The sequence below is a fragment of the Bubalus bubalis genome, chromosome 8 (assembly GCF_019923935.1).
Source record: "Bubalus bubalis isolate 160015118507 breed Murrah chromosome 8, NDDB_SH_1, whole genome shotgun sequence".
NCBI lineage: Eukaryota > Metazoa > Chordata > Mammalia > Artiodactyla > Bovidae > Bubalus > Bubalus bubalis.
In genome coordinates, this window is record NC_059164.1 from 66,681,904 (window position 1) to 66,700,718 (window position 18,815).

The window sequence follows — 18,815 nt, forward strand, 5'->3', positions numbered from 1 at the left end:
GGGATATTCCTGACCCAGGGATGGAGCCAGGGCCTCCTGCACTGCAGGCAGATTCTTTACCATCTGAGCTACTAGCTAATCCCATAGAGGACTGGAGGGGAAATTAAAAAAAAAAAATCGCTTATTCAAACAAAACACACAGTTGGGGCCAGGCAGGCTAGGGCAGAGCTAGTTACATTTATTCAGCACAGCAGAGTTGACAATATCATTTTGTGATACATCTTCTCATCAGGGTCCTCAGGCAAGCCTGTGAGGTGGGCATTATCACCTTCTGATGGATGAGGAAGCAGAGGGCTGGAAGAATTTGAGGGCAGGATTACACAGCTATTACGTGGCCAAGTAGAACCAGCACCTGTTTGGCTACCCATTCCTGGGCCACACTGCTCTCCCGCAGTGGTTTTACAAGGCCGGCTTTGATTTTAATTTGTTTTTGCTTTAGCTTATAAGTTTCTGCTGCTCTTGAATTCTCTATGGACATTTTCAACACTTTAGTCAAGAGAACTAACTAGTGAAAAACTTACCAGGTAAGATGGCCAAAGGAGCAAACAACAGCAAGCAATCCACTTTTCTTATTCTCCCATTAATAAATGGTTTACATGAAAACTGTCTTATAAATTCCTGGTATTTCTTTCTTACAGCAGTAGCTAACATTGAAGAACATGTACTATATGCCACTTACTAGGCGTTGTGAAAATTAATGGATTTAGTCCTCCCAGCCACCACGTGGCATACGTACCATGATTGATCCCCATTTCATAGGTGGGGAAACTGAGGCCCAAGGAGCTTAGCCAACATACCTAAAGTCACCCAGCTAGTGGATAGTAAAGCCCAGATTGGAATCCAGTTTGAGAGAAGAGCTCACAGACTTTATCTGTTACACTCTGCTGACTCTTAGAACTACAGCCCTGCTGACCCGAGTGCCCAGTTTGCCTCTGGGCTCCTACCTTTTCTACCTGTTTCCTTACTAATCATTCGTGCTTAATGTCCTTTTATCATGCATTAGGTTTTGCTGCAAGGGCTTGGTAAATGTTATCTCATTTAATGCCTTAACGCTGGAGACTCGGTCCCAGGTGGCCCCTCCGAGGGAGGCTCCTCTCCAGCCCATGGCTGTTCTGACCATCCCTGCTCCCTTGGCCTCTTCCCAAAGCTCCCAAAGACTCTGTAGATTTTGAAATTTCTCTGTCCCCGCTCTCCTCATGGTTAGAACCCTGCAAGCTCAGCTCTTCTTCCAGGTTCTTGGCTGTGGGTCACAGATCACCCTCCCCTTGAGTTTCTCTTGCCTTCTGCCTACCGCCTTCTCACATCATCCAGGTAGATGCGCCAGTCCACTCCTAATGCAAAAGTGACATGTCTCCGTGTGACTGGGCTAAGGAAGGAGTTGCAGGATTTCATTCTGGGCTGAAGCAGTAGGATCCTTTCTGGCCAAACATGACTGATCACACATCAAATGAGCCATGACATCACGTGAGGGCTCACAGTCACATCCTGCCTTGGCCTTGTGGAGACCAAGTGGGCCTTCTTTCAGACTGCTCCCGAGGATTCATGTAGGGCCAGGCCATCTATACTCACTGCTCTCCCACTTGGTTCTTCTTTGGCTTGAAGACTTCTCTATCATTTTCTTCCATCTACAGCATCATTTCCTGGCTCTCCTTGGGGCTGAATCCTTCTTGGCTCCCAAGTCTCAGCTGTGCTCTTAGGATCTCACTGAGAACTTCCCTGATTGTGTGTCCAAAGGAAGTACCTCTTTGTCAGCCCTCACTCACTGTCTTGATATCACCCTTATTTCCTCTTCTTGATGGCTTAGATAGTAAAGAATCTGCCTGCAATGCAGGAGAACCGGGTTCGATCTGTGGGTCAGGAAGATCCCCTGGCGAAGGGAATGGCAGCCTGCTCCAGTATTCTCGTTTGGAGAATTCCATGGACAGAGGAGCCTGGGAGGCTATAATCCATGCAGTCACAAAGAGTGTGAGACACAACTGAGTGACTAATACTAACACTATTTCATCTCCACACTCTTTAATCATTATGTTTATTCACTTACTTACTGTCTGTATTTTTCATGAAATGTAAGCTTCAGGAGGGCAAGGAGTTGTCTTTTTCACTCACTGCTCTGCCAGGATCTTCTCTTAGCATAGTGCCAACCCCTACAAAGTGCTGAGTGAAAGAAGTAAAGACACCTCTGTCACTGAGGGTGGTGGTGTTGACCACTGCCAGTAACTCATTGCCAGCATCCCACCCTGCCAGTGGCCTTTCCTTATTTACATTGGCCATATCTCTTAAATAAATCTGCACCTTCTCTGGGGTTTTGTTGCTATCATTTGCATGGACTATATGACTCAGGTCCTGCCTGCTGCTTCTCAGTTCATCGAATGAATGAAGTTAGTGAACACCTTCTCTGTAAATAAAATTAGAAAGTCAGTTCGGACTCTCGGTGAAGGGAGCTGATTGTCACTGAGGAGGGTGGATTCTTTGTTATGACTCTTTGGGAATATTTGGTCAAATGGAAGAGTCCCCAGAAGGCTTAAAGAGCTTAAATGTATGTACACTGTGCTGTGCTAAGTCGACTCTTTGCGACCCCATAAACTGTAGCTTGTCAGGCTCCTATGTCCATGGGGATTCCTTAGACAAGAATACTGGAGTGGGTTGCCATTTCCTTTTCCAGGGGATCTGCCCAACCCACGGATTGAACCCAGGCCTCCCACGTTGCAGGCGGATTCTTTACTGCTTGAGACACCAGGGAAGCCCTAAATATATATACAAAACTATGCCCTTGGCCATATGGCCCAGGGCTTCCCAGGTGGCTCAGTGGTAAAGAATCTGCCTGCCAAGCCAGGAAATGCAAGAGATGCAGACTTGATGCCTGGGTCAGGAAGATTCCCTGGAGAAGAAAATGGCAACCCACTCCATTATTCTTGCCTGGAGAATCCCCATCGACAGAAGAACCTGGCAGCCTACAGTCCAGAGGGTCGGAAAGAGTTAGACACGACTTAGTGACTAAACCACCACCACCACCACTGGGCAGTATGCTGGGTATCAATTCAGTTCAGTTCAGTTCAGTCGCTCAGTTGTGTCTGACTCTGTGCGACCCAATGAACCACAGCACACCAGGCCTCCCTGTCCATCACCAACTCCTGGAGTTTACCCAAAGTCATGTTCATTGAGGCGGTGATGCCATCCAACCATCTCATCCTCTGTCGTCCCCTTCTCCTCCTGCCTTCAATCTTTCCCAGCATCAGGGTCTTTTCAAATGAGTCAGCTCTTGGCATCAGGGGGCCAAAGTATTGGAGTTTCAGCTTTAACATCAGTCCTTCCAATGAACACCCAGGACTGATCTCCTTTAGGATGGACTGGTTGTATCTCCTTGCAGTCCAAGGGACTCTCAAGAGTGCTCTCCAGGACCACAGTTAAAAAGCATGAATTCTTCAGCGCTCAGCTTTCTTTATAATTCAACTCTAACATCCATACACGACTACTGGAAAAACCATAGCCTTGACTAGACGGACCTTTGTTGACAAAGTAATGTCTCTGTTTATTCATATGCTGTCTAGGTTGGTCATAACTTTCCTTCCAAGGAGTAAGTGTCTTTTAATTTCATGGCTGCAGTCACCATCTGCAGTGATTTTGGAGCCCCCCAAAGTAAAGTCACTGTTTCCCCATGTAATTGCCATGAATTGATGGGGCGGGATGCCATGATCTTAGTTTTCTGAATGTTGAGCTTTAAGCCAACCTTTTTCACTCTCCTCTTTCACTTTCATCAAGAGGCCCTTTAGTTCTTTTTCACTTTCTGCCATAAGGGTGGTGTCCTCTGCATATCTGAGGTTATTGATATTTCTCCTGCAATCTTGATTCCAGCTTGTGCTTCTTCCAGCCCAACGTTTCTCATGATGTACTCTGCATAGAAGTTAAATAAGCAGGGTGACAGTATACAGCCTTGCTGTACTCCTTTTCTATTTGGAACCAGTCTGTTCTTCCATGTCCAGTTCTAACTGTTGCTTCCTGACCTGCATACAGGTTTCTCAAGAGGCAGGTCAGGTGCTCTGGTATTCCCATCTCTTTCAGAATTTTCCATAGTTTGTTGTGATCCACACAGTCAAAGGCTTTAGCATAGTCAATAAAGCAGAAATAGGTGTTTTTCTGGAACTCTCTTCCTTTTTTGGTGATCTAGCGGATGTTGGCAATTTGATCGCTGGTTCCTCTGCCTTTTCTAAAACTAGCTTGTACATCTGGAAGTTCACAGTTCATGTATTGTTGAAGCCTGGCTTGGAAAATTTTGAGCATTACTTTACTAGCTTGTGAGATGAGTGCAATTGTGTGGTAGTTTGAGCATTCTTTTGCATTGCCTTTCTTTGGGACTGGAATGAAAACTGACCTTTTCCAGTCCTGTGGGCACTACCGAGTTTTCCAAATTTGCTGACATATTGAGTGCAGGACATTCACAGCATCATCTTTCAGAATTTGAAATAGCTCAACTGGAATTCCATCACCTACACTAGCTTTGTTGGTAGTGATGTTTCCTAAGGGCCACTTGACTTCACATTCCAGGATGTCTGGCTCTAGGTGAGTGATCACACCATCGTGATTATCTGGGTCGTGAAGATCTTTTTTGTACAGTTCTTCTGTGTATTCTTGCCACCTCTTCTTAATATCTTTTGCTCTCTTAGGTCCATACCATTTATATTCTTTATTGAGCCCATCTTTGCATGAGATGTTCCCTTGGTATCTCTAATTTTCTTGAAGAGATCTCTAGTCTTTCCTGTTCTATTGTTTTCCTCTATTTCTTTGCATTGATCGCTGAGGAAGGCTTTCTTATCTCTCCTTGCTATTCTTTGGAATTCTGCATTCAAATGGGTATATCTTTCCTTCTCTCCTTTGCTTTTCACTTCTCTTCTTTTCACAGCTATTTGTAAGGCCTCCTCAGACAGCCATTTTGCTTTTTTGCATTTCTTTTTCTTGGGGATGGTCTTGATCCCTGTCTCCTGTACAATGTCACAAACCTCCGTCCATAGTTCATCAGACACTCTATCAGATCTAGTCCCTTAAATCTATTTCTCACTTCCACTGTATAATCCTAAGGGATTTGATTTAGGTCATACCTGAATGGTCTAGTGGTTTTCCCTACTTTCTTCTATTTAAGTCTGAATTTGGCAATAAGGAGTTCATGGTCTGAGTCACAGTCAGCTCCTGGTCTTGTTTTTGCTGACTGTATAGAACTTCTCCATTTTGGCTGCAAAGAATATAATCAATCTAATTTCGGTGTTGACCATCTGGTGATGTCCATGTGTAGAGGCTTCTCTTGTGTTGTTGGAAGAGAGTGTCTGCTATGACCAGTGCATTCTCTTGGCAAAACTCTATTAGCCTTTGCCCTGCTTCATTCTGTACTCCAAGGCCAGATTTGCCTGTTATTCCAGGTGTTTCTTGACTTCCTACTTTTGTATTCCAGTCCCCTATAATGAAAAGGACATCTTTTTTGGGTGTTAGTTCTAAAAGGTCTTGTAGGTCTTCACAGAACCATTTAGTTTCAGCTTCTTCAGTGTTACTGGTCGGGGCATAGACTTGGATTACCGTGATATTGAATGGTTTGCCTTGGAAACGAACAGAGATCATTCTGTCGTTTTTGAGATTGCATCCAAGTACTGCATTTCTGACTCTTTTGTTGACTATGATGACTACTCCATTTCTTTTAAGGGATTCTTGCCCACAGTAGTAGATATAATGGTCATACGAGTTAAATTCACCCATTCCAGTTCATTTTAGTTCTCTGATTCCTAAAAGAGTAACAGTCGATGTTCACTCTTGCCATCTCCTGTTTGACCACTTCCAATTTGCCTTGATTCATGGACCTAACATTCCAGGACCCTATGCAATATTGCTCATAGAAGCATTGGACCTTGCTTCTATCACCAGTCACATCCACAACTGGGTGTTGTTTTTGCTTTGGCTCCATCCCTTCATTCTTTCTGGAGTTATTTCTCCACTGATCTCCAGTAGCATATTGGGCACCTATCGACCCAAGGAGTTCCCCTTTCAGTATCCTATCATTTTGCCTTTTCATACTGTTCATGGGGTTCCAAGAATACTGAAGTGGTTTGCCATTCCCTTCTCCAGTGGACCACATTCTGTCAGACCTCTCCACCATGACCCGCCCGTCTTGGGTGGCCCCACACAGCATGGCTTAGTTTCATTGAGTTAGACAAGGCTGTGGTCCATGTGATCAGATTGGCTAGTTGTCTGTGATTGTGGTTTCAGTCTGTCTGCCCTCTGATGCCCTCTCTCAGCGCCTACCATCTTACTTGGTTTTCTCTTATCTTGGACGTGGGGTATCTCTTCACGGCTGCTCCAGCAAAGCGCAGCTGCTGCTCCTGACCTTGGATGTGGGGTAGCTCTTCATGGCTGCCACTCCTGAGGATATACAAAGGCAAATCTTTGATCATTCCTGGGTATTCTGGCTATTGGAGAGAAAAGACTTAACTGCACAAGATAGATACCAGCATATGAAATAAATACTAATTCTAAACAAGAAATGCCAGTGCTTTACTTCTGTAGAGAGTGGTCATGGGGAAGGTTTGATGAGACTTAGTCAAGGCTGTGAAAGATAGAGGATTTAGGTGAGTTTGCTTGGGTATTTTCTGAAGCCTTGGCACTCTGTGTATTCACTGGGTTCTTTGTCCTTTCTAGATAGAGCCACAGAATGCACCAGTCGTCCTTTGGCTGCAAGGTGGGCCAGGAGGCTCATCCATGTTTGGTCTCTTTGTGGAACATGGACCTTACATTGTCAGCAAAAACATGACTTGTAAGTATTGATTGGACTCTGGTTTCCCATGGAGAGTTCTTCGTTTGAACCTTATATCTGCTTTAGAAATAACTTAGTGTGAACAGTGAACCTGTAGAAATAGTTTTATAGTTTCAGATTATGAAAACGTAATTTTCTGGCAGTGTCTGTCCAGGAAGGAGGAGCCAACAGGGTGAGTGTCCTGACTGGGCTGCTTTCTGCCTTGAAGTTTGGGTGAAATGTTCCACACTTTGTTCTGCTAGTCTACTGCTAACTCAAGCAATCCAGACTTATGAAAACAGTTGGCATTTATTACTGTCTGGGCGAGACCTTTTGCGTGGGACCAGTGGGTGGAATTATATCCCTAATTATTCATACAAACTGAATGGCGTACAGTTCAGCCACACAAATGATCAGATATCTTGGAAGGTGCTGAGGGCCACAGGAAGGAATGGAGAAGGAGCTACATCCAGCCCTAACCCAGGTTTATCTCCACCTCAGTTTTAGGGGAGGGGAGATTGTTTACTTTCCCCAGGTCAGAATTTGGAGTGTGAACCAGTTTGTGACTCGGTATACCTCTGTACACAATTCTGTCAAAGTTGTGGGTCTCTTCAGTATTGGATGGGAGGGAAGATTCTGGAGAATCAGAGGTTAAAGAGGATTCACTCAATTGGACAGATAGGTTTATTGCATCTGTGGGTGATGGGTGTTTCTGCATGAGGCAGTTGCATGGGGTTTTGTTTCCAAGGTTCATCTTAGATGTAGAAACTCTCTGGTTCTGGGAAAAGTAAAGGAGAGGAGGGGAGGAGGAAAAACAGCTGGTGTCTGTACTTGCTGCAGGACAGTGATGCAGGGTGAGAGTGACGCAGGGTCAGAGGGACACCAAGAGTTCCCCAAACTGGAGGGGACAGGTGGGAGTGTTGGGCTCCAAACCAGAGCTAGATGTTAGGTGGAATGTTTTATTAAGGGCTCAGTCTCAAGCCTCTTCTCTGCTTTACTAGTGTTTGCCAGAGACTTTCCCTGGACCATTACGTTTTCCATGCTCTACGTTGATAATCCCGTGAGTACCTGGGGTCTTGTGAAATGGCAGTGTTGGCCTCTCTAGTCTTTTTTTCTTTCATTAAGTACATTAATTAAATAGAAAAACACCAGATTTTTTTCTTTTTAAAATAAAATTATTTTCTTTTTAAAATAATTTTTAAAAATTTTATTGGGCTGCTGCAGGTCTTAGTTATGGTCTAAATGGGATCTTAGTTGCCACGTGCAGGATCTAGTTCCCTGACCAGGGTTCCCACCTGGTTTCCCTGCATTGGGAGCACTAAGTCTTAACCCTTGGAGCACCAAGGAAGCCCCTATAATTGTCTATTTAAAAAACACATTTGATTCAATTTGTCCCATCCTCTCCTTCAGCATTGAAACACATACACATTGCCATATATAAAATAGATAGCTAACTAATGGAAGTTGCTGCATAACACAAGGAGCTCAGCCTGGTGCTCTGTGACCACCTAGAGGGGTGAGACGGGATACAGGATGAGGGGGAGGTCCAGGGGGGGAGGACATATGTATACCTATGGCTGATTCATATTGTTGTATGGCAGAAGCCAACACAATAAAGCAATTATCCTGCAATTAAACATTTTTTTAAAAAATTGAGATTTAATTTTTCTAATATGTACCATTATATCCAAGATTGGGAATTTTCCTTGCTGCTGTCTCTCCTTCTCTCATTTCTGGTCTTATGAAATGTCCTCTTCACTGAGTTATACCATCCAGGAAGGGATGACTTTCTCTCTACTGATGATATGGGTTTCTCTATAACTTGGGTTTTTTTTGTAGCGGGGGAACACCTAATCTTTCAAATACAGCTCTGATATAAAAGGGGCTCAAAACTAGCCCCTTTCACTTATCACAGTGAGCTGAATGCCTCATCTCAGGGAGAGCAAAAGGTAGAATTCTCCTTGGGATGTTTTTATGAAATCAAATCAAATAAACTACAATATAGGACAGTAACTTTAGGGTCAACTCCTGCAGATTGGGAGTATCTGTCCTCTAATCTAACTTCTTTCACTTCCCAGATGGTTCAAAGAGAAAACAGAAAAATAGGAAGGAAAAAATCCAACATTCTTGCCCCCCCACACCCCAGTCATGTTTTGTCAGCCATCTTCTTTCCTAGTCTAGAATTCCATGTTTACATTAAAGCCTAATTAAATGTCCTGTTCCCTTGGCTGTTCGGAAAAAAATCAAAAATCAAAAATATTTACAACTGATGTATATGGTGGGGGTGCATTCCTTTGTACATATTGTTGACCCTAAATAAGTAGTAGCTTTTTCTATTGATTTACTCAGTTGTCTATGAACTTCCAGGAATAAGGAACTATTATTTTAAAGCTAATCTTTATTTTAAAACTCCTTATCTGCTGAAGGTGAAAGGGCTTAGTGGCCATATTTATCACAAGTAAAGAAATGAGGGAAAAAACTGCACACACACACAGCTAGCTTTTATCTTCAGCCAATAGAGAGTTCCCTCTTAGCAGGACAGAGCAGTGCACCTTCCAGGTTTCAGAGAGGAGGCAACTTTGAGTCTTTTGCTACTGTAGCAGAGGCCAGGAAAGGTGAGTTTCTCATCCTTAAATAATCATCTGGCAGAGTCCCCACTGCAGGATCAGAGAAGAGCTTTGCACTGCCAGTTTATTTGGGCTCAGCAGAGGGAAGGGGGACATGGTGACATGCAGCATCCTTCTGTGAGCATGGATGAGTGCACATGGGTGATGCCAAAAAGCTGAGGCCAAAGGCATGACCTAGGGAATAATGTTGATTTCCTTCCCGTGCGGTGTCTCTCAGCAAGATATGCGTTTCTCTCTGTTTATATCTGCTTATTTATTTCACCTCCAGGTGGGCACAGGTTTCAGTTTTACTGACCATGTCCATGGATATGCGATAGATGAGGATGACGTGGCTCGAAACTTATACAGGTAAAAAGCCCTGGCTTTCTTTTGGCCATCTTCAAACCAAATGATTTTCTATTTCAATATGAAAATTCCTCCAGTAGTAGAAGTATTATTGATTGGTCATCGTAGTCTAGTTCCTCAAGATCTTTTAAGAATACTTCTACATGAGGAGTGCGTGCACACACACACACACACGGCCTGTTTTCCATTTTGTTATGTTATAATTGATAACTGTGAAGTGGCCAGCAGAGAAAGTAGCAAGAAGAACTGACATCTTAAGGTGTAATTTTGTAAAAATATCCTTTGAAAAACAATAGAAACAGCAGAATTATTCAACCAAATATACTTTCCCAACCTTTCAACTAGCTGCCTGAGAGGTTTCTGCTTGCTTCCAACATTATTTGTATATTAAACTTTGGATTTGCCAAGGAACAACATCTCAGATGTTTGTTTTTTTCTTTCCCAGGAGTCCTCCTTTTGTGGCCATCACAAAATGCAGTTTTTCACTCCTGTGTTTCTCCTTCATGCCTTTTCCAAGCTGAAAGCTCAGCTTGCTAGCTAGTCTCTTACTTTCCCTTTCAGATTACAAAGTTATTCTTTTACACAAAAAATTAAGGAAAACGTGAAGTTGTAAACCTGATCAAACAGTATACATATAATATCTTCCTTTCTCTTTTCTTACATTCATTATAGCTATTTTTAGTACATTTTCTTAAAGTGACCTTTCTTATTTGGTCATTTTTCCCCCCAGTCTGTAAATTATTACTAGAGCCCAGGTCCTGGATTCATTCCGATCATTAGGGCCCCCCCCCCACCCCCCCCACCGCCCTACACATTGTAATAATTTGCTGAAAGAATCCTAGTGGCCAAAAAGAGTTAACCAGCTCCTCTATGCTGCCCCCCTACTTTCACCAAACACCCTGCCTGCTAATTGGTGAGCAAACCCAACCAATCCCCAAAGTGAAAGTGAATCTAATAGGAGTCAGTGTTTTTTTTTTGATCTCTGACAAAAGCTTTCCATTTTATTCTTTCTCCCCTAGGCCATGGCTGGGAGGGGTGGGGGCAGGGGAGAGGAAAGAACTTTCGCCCTCTCTCCCAGAGATGTTTCTTCTCTGCTGCTCCAGAAAATGACATGGCTGGTGTCTGTCTTGCACACTTTTGTTCGCCACATGTCCCGTTATTTTAACACAGTCATTCAGTCTCCAGGTGAGCTGACTAGGACCCACACTTCTGCTTCCAGATCCTGTGGGTCCTTAGCCAGATCTTGGCAGGGGTCCCTCCACTGCCACCAGCTCAAACACCTCCTTTTCCCCGCCACAAACATAATCCTGACGGCAGTCCTTACAAGTTAACTCAAGGGCCATGTCTTCCTCATTTAGTACTGAACTGTGAGCTCTCATTTTTCAGGTCGGAAACATACATCCCCCATACCCTCCTCCTCCAACCCTCTTTTGGCTTAACTCCAAACAACCTCAGTTGTTTAATTAGCAAACACCCTGAGGGGGGAGGGTCTGTATGAAAGAAATACATCAGACCCTCTTAAGCCAGAGCCTTGCACCCCTGCCCTTCCTCTTCTGGCTCTCCAGCCCCTCCCCCAAAGATGGTCACAGCTTCCAGTTGACCCTCCTAGTGGATATTTACTGCTGACATGTGGTTCGTCTCCTCTTGCAAGACATGTAAAGAGAACCTATTTCAAAGCATCCATTGTTTATAGCTGTTTTAGTTCTTTTTGCTTCAGGCTCTTAGAACTGGAAAATAGCTAATCAAGGGTCGCACAGAAAACTGATTTCAGCTGTTTCCTTTATGGTTTATACTCTTTGTTTCCCTTTGTGACTGCACTCTTCTCCCCAGCTGTCCAGATGGGTGTTTGGAGTAAGAAGGTCGCTTTGAAACCTATCAACAGGCTACTACAGGTTTAAAGAGTAGAACTTTCTTTTTCTCCCTTTGAAAACCATCTTTCTTTTTTCTGAAAATCCCACTCCATTTCACTATTAATAGTGCACAGCTGAGAGTAGATTCCTAAAAAGACATTTGACATTTACATTTAGGCTGCTTGTCTTTGTGTTTGGAAATGAAACTTTTTCTGCAAACAAGATGCTTAGACTTTTTTTTTTTTTTTTTGCTGTGGTAGTCGCTCAGTCCTGTCTGACTCTTTGCGACCCAACGGACTGTAGCCACCGGGCTCCTCTGTCCATGGAATTCTCCATACAAGAATACTGGAGTGAGTAGCCATTCCCTTCTCCAGGGGAATCTTACCAACCCAGGGATTTAACTCGTGTCTCCTGCATTGCAAAAAGATTCTTTACCATCCGAGCCACCAGGGAAGCCCATTGCTAAATAAAACTTCATAACAATGTGACTATGAAACAGTTTTATATATTAAATTGAGAACAGTATTGAATGAAGGGTGCAGGTGAGATCATGGCCCAGCCACTCTAGATGTGGAATGAATGAATGCTGAGGATAGCTCCCCATCTGATGCAAGAGAACAAAACCACTGGGATCCTTGTCGCTATGCTTCTTTCAGCCAGACTATCAGTGACTAAAGGTATACCTTGTCTGGCTTTTGTTGGTATGGAGCTTTTACTGAGATTATTTTCACCTCAGTTCTCCTGAATGTCTTGTATTTCTATGACCCTGACTCCACTAGAGCAGACCAGAGTCTAGATCTGTCCTTGGATCTGTAATGTGTTATCATTTACATCCACCTCCTCTGCCCTGAGCCCATCTTCTCTTTAATAAAGCTATCTGAGGGGTGGTTTCTCCTGATCATTCACCCTTGCCTTCTGTGTTTCATCCCGTTGTCTCTTAATGTACCTTTCTGCCACTGAGTAGCCTTTGACTAAAATTCTATTTATTTGACAAGGCCTTGACACGATGCCAGCAAGGTTCCAAATGGAAAGACATGGAAGAGAGATATGTTTTGTGTGTCATATAGCTCTTGTGCCTGAATAAATGCATGGAGTGCACACGCGTGCACACACTCGTATGCTGTGTATTGGGATGATCAAAAATTCGTTCGGGTTTTTCCACAACATCTTACAGACAAACCCAAATGAACTTTTTTGCCAACCTGATATTATATGCTTTACCAGTTGTACTTATAAAGTTTGCAGTTTAATGTGAGGATGATTCTAGATTTTATTTTTGAACAACCCTTTACCATGTAATGGTCTAATCCTTGATGAAAACTCAGTTCAATGAACAGATGGCATATGTACCTCCAACTTACCAAATTTACCTTTTTCATTTTTCATTCCCATTTAAGAAAGACCTATTAAGGCATTGCTATGATTAGCCAAGTTTTTGTTCAGATCCTATTGTGAAATTAAAATTCCGTGATAACTTCCTCAATTGGGACCTTGCCTTGGAAACTTCAACTAGAGAATCCTGTTTTTGCCAGCTAGAAGTAACCTGGGAGATTATCTCCTTCAACTAAGATTGCCAGATAAAATACAGAATGCCAGTTAAATTTGAATTTCAGGTAAAAAGTGAATAATTTTTTAATCTAAGTATGTCCTATGCAATATTTGAGACAGACTTATACTAAAATATTATTTGTTGTTTATCTGAAATTCAAATTTAGTTAGACATCTGGTATTTTATTTGCTAAATCTGGCAACCTCAACAACTCTCCAACAAATTCTTTAAGGAAATAAGTTTTAAGCTAAAGCACAAGGCTTAATTGAGATTTACTATATTAAATTGTCTATTGCCATTCCAACTAGCAGGAAGAGAGAAAGAGAAGTAATTTTTAGCCTGAAGGTTAAAGAGGCAAGGGTGGAGAATAAACTCCTATTTTTATCTCAGCTCTAAAGGCAGCATATTGCCAGCACAAACATGGAGGCTATGTAATGCGCTTTCCAGATTTAGTTGCTACAAAGATTTCAGTTACTATAAATAATAAATAAATACACTGAAACTCTACAGTAGCGTTTCATGTTGGCTTTTTTTTTTAAGATTATTTTTATGTGGACCATTTTTAAAGTCTTTATGAATTTGTTACAATATTGCTTCTGTTTTATGTTTTGGTTTTTTGGCTGTAAGGCATGTGGGATCATAGGTCCCTGACCAGGGATCGAACCCTCACCCCTTGCATTGGAAAGCGAAGTCCTAACCTCTGGACAACTAGAGAGGTTCCAGTGCTGGGTTCTTAATGGAGCCTTTGAAAATTAAGTTATTGCCGGGATTGTGGTGATTGTAATGACCCAATTTTGCCTCTGTGTAACCCTTGAACTCTCTGCTCCTGGTTTTGCAGGGCCTCCTTGTCTTTTATCTCCACTGGCTAGTTCACAGCTTTTAGTCCCTCAGCAGGAAACGAACAAAAACCCTGCCCAGCTTCTCAGGCATTGCAATCTAGGTCAAGACATTCATAAGGCTTCGGAGTTTCACAAGTTTTTGTCTCCTTTATGAAAGATTCTGTTCAAGTAGAGAATCATTCAATAATCCACCCTTTTCTTGCTTGTTATGAAATAATTTCTTGAGTCTGTTTAAATCTATTTCAGCATACCAAAGTGACTGTTGGCAATCTTTAGTAAATGTGGATATTTTGAGCCCAGAGGCCACTTTGCATTTACTTCCATATCTGTGGGCATTTGGTGATTTTCCTTTAGGCTATAGTCATTTTAGGGGGCTTCCCAGGTGGCTTAGCAGTAAAGAATCCACCTGCGATTGTAGGAGACACAAGAGACATGGGTTCAATCCCTGGGTCAGGAAGATCCCCTGGAGTAGGAAATGGAAACCAACTCCAGTATTCTTGCCTGGAAAACTTCCTGGACAGAGGAGGCTGACAGGCTACAGTCCATGGGGCTGCAGAGAGTCAAACACACTTGAGTGACTGAACAGATACACGCCTAGTCAGTTTACAGTTTTTCTGTTCTTTGGTTATTTAAACACTGAAATTCTAGGGGCCCCATTAGAATATAGAAATGTTCAGTGTTCCCCACAGAGAGAGGCTGGTAAGCAACTGAGGTTCCCATTACCTCACCACAAACTGAGGTTAGTGGGACTATAATGTTTGTAGAACTAACTCCACAAATTGCTAAATGATAGGTGAAAGCCTGTGGCACTTTGCTCAAGGGTCCCCTCAACAGGCAAGTGATTCAAGTTGGTAACCCAGGGATTTAGAAACCTTTCCAGAGTGTTGATGTTCACTTGTAGGAACTTCTGAGTATCACAGAGCAAGCCTACAAGTATTTTTCTAACATCCACGGAGTATGGAGTGTCATACACTCATGAGACTTTGAAAACAATACCTCCAGAAGCTTATAGCATAATGGTATCTTAATTCAAAGTGAAACCTCTTGTCTAAGGGTGAAATTGGGTAGTATAGTATGATTCCATGTAATTTTTATTGTTGCTTTTCTTTTTGCAGTGCATTAATTCAGTTTTTCGAGTTGTTCTCTGACTATAGAGACAATGACTTTTATGTCACTGGGGAGGTAAGTTGAAATCATGTTTTCTCGTGTGCTTCCAACATCATCAGGACTGGAATATATCATGGCACCTGTGGTTTATCCATTCAGTGTGCACACACACATTAGTTCAATCCATATAAAAATTCTCAAGTCATTCCCTACTATGTCTGAGGCTTTGGACAAGTATTAAAAATTCAGTGATGAATAAGATATTAATTCTGCCATAAATCTGAGAGTCTAATAATAAATACAACACAGAATGAAAAGTACAATTAGAAAAGTAGCTGCAAAGACAAGTAGCTTAAGGTGAGCAAATAGCTACCTCTCAAGATGTGATCCACAGGAAAAGTCAGACAGAGGAGGCAAGAATTAAACTGGATTTTGAAGGATGAATATGGGTGTATTAATCAAGGCTTTTCTGCTTACAAGTGACAAAAACCCTATTCAAAGTGGCTTATGTAAAACAGGGGATTGACTTGTTGGCATCAGGCATGGCTGGATCTGGGTGCTCAAACTTTATCATCAGGATTTTGTATCACATTCTCCTGATCTAGTTGTTTGGCTTTGCACGTGACTGGTTTCATTCTCAGGTAAAGTTCTTTTCACCTGTGCCCTTGCCTCTCCAATCCACTCCAGAGCTCTAGAGACAGCCTACAGGTTAAACTTCTCCCTCATCAGAATTCCGCCACATTTCTCAATCCCATTGTCCGTTTGGAGCCCATGCCCATCCTACGGGTTGGGGGATGGAGTATACAGATTGGCCAGAATGGTGCCTAAGGCCCACTGCAATGCTCTAGGAAGCAGCGAATGATCTTGAAGCCTTTACACCTGAGCCACAAGCTTGAGAATGGGGGATGAGTGGTCTCCAGAGGAAGATCTGAGTGATGATACCAGAGGGAGGCCTGGAAGGATGCAAGCACAGACCACAGGTGTCCATTGTAAGGGTGTCAAAGTGGAAAAGGGTCTCAGCTTTCCCAAGGGAATGGCAAGTTAATGGAACTAGGATCTTCCCTCTCTTCACCTTCTTTCTCCTTTTTCTAAACTGTCTAGAAAGGATATCCTGACTAATTAACTTCTTACACTTAAGTCTTTTTAAAAGACCGTTACCTAGTTAGGATTTTTTAGGACCTCTACCAGTAATTCCCTGCTGTTCCTTCCCTTTTAACCCATTTCAGAGGCAGCATGGAGAAGGGGGAAGGAAGCGACACCCCTGTCATTTTGGTAGCAACCTTGGAAAACATCCAGTCAGCAGAATGATCTGCTTAGAGTGTAATTCCTTGTCTTGTGAATAATGTGACAATGTTGTTAACCGTGATGTTGAACTTTTCAGCAAAGCTGCCAAATTTTCAATGAAAAACTTGACTTGTCTACTTCATGTCAGTCTGGTGATTTCATGCATGTAATTTCTGAATGTGTGCAGGAAAGGACAGTTTTCTTTTTACATTCTCTGCTGCCAGAATGAATACCTTTAAAGAAACCTGTGCCTTCAAAGTGATGAAGGAAGATGGGAATGAGGGGGCAGGGGCTAGGGTGGAGATGCACTTGCCAGGCAGCAGCATCTCTGTAAGAACCATGCAGGAGATGTTAAATCAGGGGGCACACCTTTTTCTAGAATGAAGAGCACTCAGTAGTGCCTGATGGTTTATTATTTGCAGAATGTGGTGTTTCTCTTTAGTTTGTTCCATCTGGTCTTCTGTTAAGGCTAGGAGGAAGAATGGAGAAGTGGAAGGAATTCTGCGTTAATAATTAGGAGACCTGAGGTTCATTGCTGGCTTTGTCTCTCTCTGTATGATTCCAGACAATTTCTTGAACTTCTCTGGGCCTCTGCATTTCATCTTAGAATCAGAGGGTTGGTTTTTAAATTAGATCACTTCCAGGGATATTTTACTGGAGATGTTCAACAGTAGTTACCTAGACATACCCTTAAAGCATCTGTATATAAATGCAGTTTTAACATAACATCAACCCCACCCTCCCTGTGTCCACCGCCAAAAAAAAATGTTGTAATAGATTCTCAAGAAAGGGAAATCTTTTCTCTTGTGAACTCTTAATTTCTTCATACTTTTGGGAGGGGTTGAAAATAATGCTGCTAGATTTGTAGAACTGTTCTTGGAAAAAAAAATGCATAATCTCAGAAATGGTTTTCTGCTTCTCATTGCAAATGTGAAAGTGTTAGTTGCTCAGGCATGTCTGACTCTTTGCGACTCTTTGGACTGTAGTCCACCAGGCTCCTCTGTCCATGAAATTCTCCAGGCAAGAATACTGGAGTAGATATCCATTCCCTTCTCCAGGGGATCTTCCCAACCCAGGGATCAAACCTGGGTCTCCCACAGGCGGATTCTTTACCATCTGAGCCACCAGGGAAGCCTATTGCAAATGTACTGGACCTAAATATCTTCCACTTTTGTGTGCTGTGAATGAGAGTAGCTTGTTGCTCTAAGCGACTTGAGCAGCTGTTCAGCACCCTGAATTTGTTGTAAAGGAGTCTGGAAGTAATAACAGTACCTTCTGTATAGGATTGTTTTGAGCATTTAATTAGATAATCCTCCTCAAATATTTAACAGAGTGACTGGCTGTAGAGAGTACCCAACACATGATGACTATTACTGCCATTCATGTTGAAAAGTTGGATCAATATATTATTGCTCCAAAGCATATGGCCTAATGCATGTAAGCAGGGGCTGAGATGTTTAAAGAGCTCTGCTCACTTGCTTTTGGGGTGTGGTGTTGTCTCCCCTCTTATTTTGAAATCATCTGTAAAAGAAGTTGTTCAGTTCATCAGAAGATGATGGTGGAGCTTAGCAGCTTTGGTTAGTAGCAAAATGGGTATGGACCAACTGAGGGCCCTCGCCCCTGCCGTGTGGACCATGGCGAGGCCACAACAAAGCGTGGTGTGGACCCACATTTGAAGCAGTGGAGAAGGAAGAATTGCTTTGTCTCCTTCCCTTCTCTCTGCTTCTGCCTGGAACACCAACTGGAATTAATTTTCTCTAAAGAGAGACAAATGTGTCTGTAAATCACTCTCCTCGAGGCATGAAAAAAATGTACTTCAAAAAGAGAAACAAGCTGCATTTAATTCACATAATTAACTTTCTTCATAAGTGTTATCCTTTCTGAGCCAGTAACTATTAGTGAGATTGCTCTTTTTCATGAGGTTCAGACACTCTTTAGAATCCACTCAAATGTATATGGGCCCAGCTAGAAATCAAAGCAAAACAGCCCTGGTGCATAAAGGCAGGGAGGTGGCAGGAGGGAGGGGTCCATCCACTGTCCTCTTCGCCTGTGATTTTCAGTCCACTCATGGAAAAGATCCAGTGCTTAGGGGCGGTTGTGCCAATGGGTGGGATTGCTTGTGAATGGCATCTGAAAAACCTGAGCATCTCTTTTTGATCAGCAGGAGGTGGGCTGCTTTCCTTAGAAGCAGTTTGCAACCAGGGTTTATTTGAGGCAAAACTTTGAAGCTATTTAAAAATTAGCAAACTTAATAGGATACTTTATCTTCATCCACATGAGCAAAATTCTGCCGGGTTCACAGAGTCTGATTTCTTCATTGAAATCATCATGGTCCAGTGGGTTCAGAGGGCAGGATCCCAGGAGTCAAGAGCCAGGTTTGCTTAATTTGTTTCATACAATACTAGGCACAGTGTTTAATGGATGTTATAGAGTGGCTTCGAGCAA

At 42.7% G+C, this 18,815-nt stretch overlaps 1 protein-coding gene across 1 annotated transcript in view; it reads left to right on the top strand.

The window, feature by feature from the left end:
• The first annotated feature begins 6,494 nt into the window (after positions 1-6,494).
• CPVL (carboxypeptidase vitellogenic like) overlaps positions 6,495-18,815 on the top strand; it is a 79,399-nt gene continuing 67,078 nt past the window's right edge. Inside the window, exons 1-4 of the mRNA XM_045166418.1 lie at positions 6,495-6,790; positions 7,771-7,829; positions 9,665-9,744; positions 15,095-15,161. Of these exons, the coding sequence (XP_045022353.1) occupies positions 6,736-6,790; positions 7,771-7,829; positions 9,665-9,744; positions 15,095-15,161 (261 nt within the window). The 5' untranslated portion in view covers positions 6,495-6,735. The remainder of the gene's footprint in view (positions 6,791-7,770; positions 7,830-9,664; positions 9,745-15,094; positions 15,162-18,815) is intronic.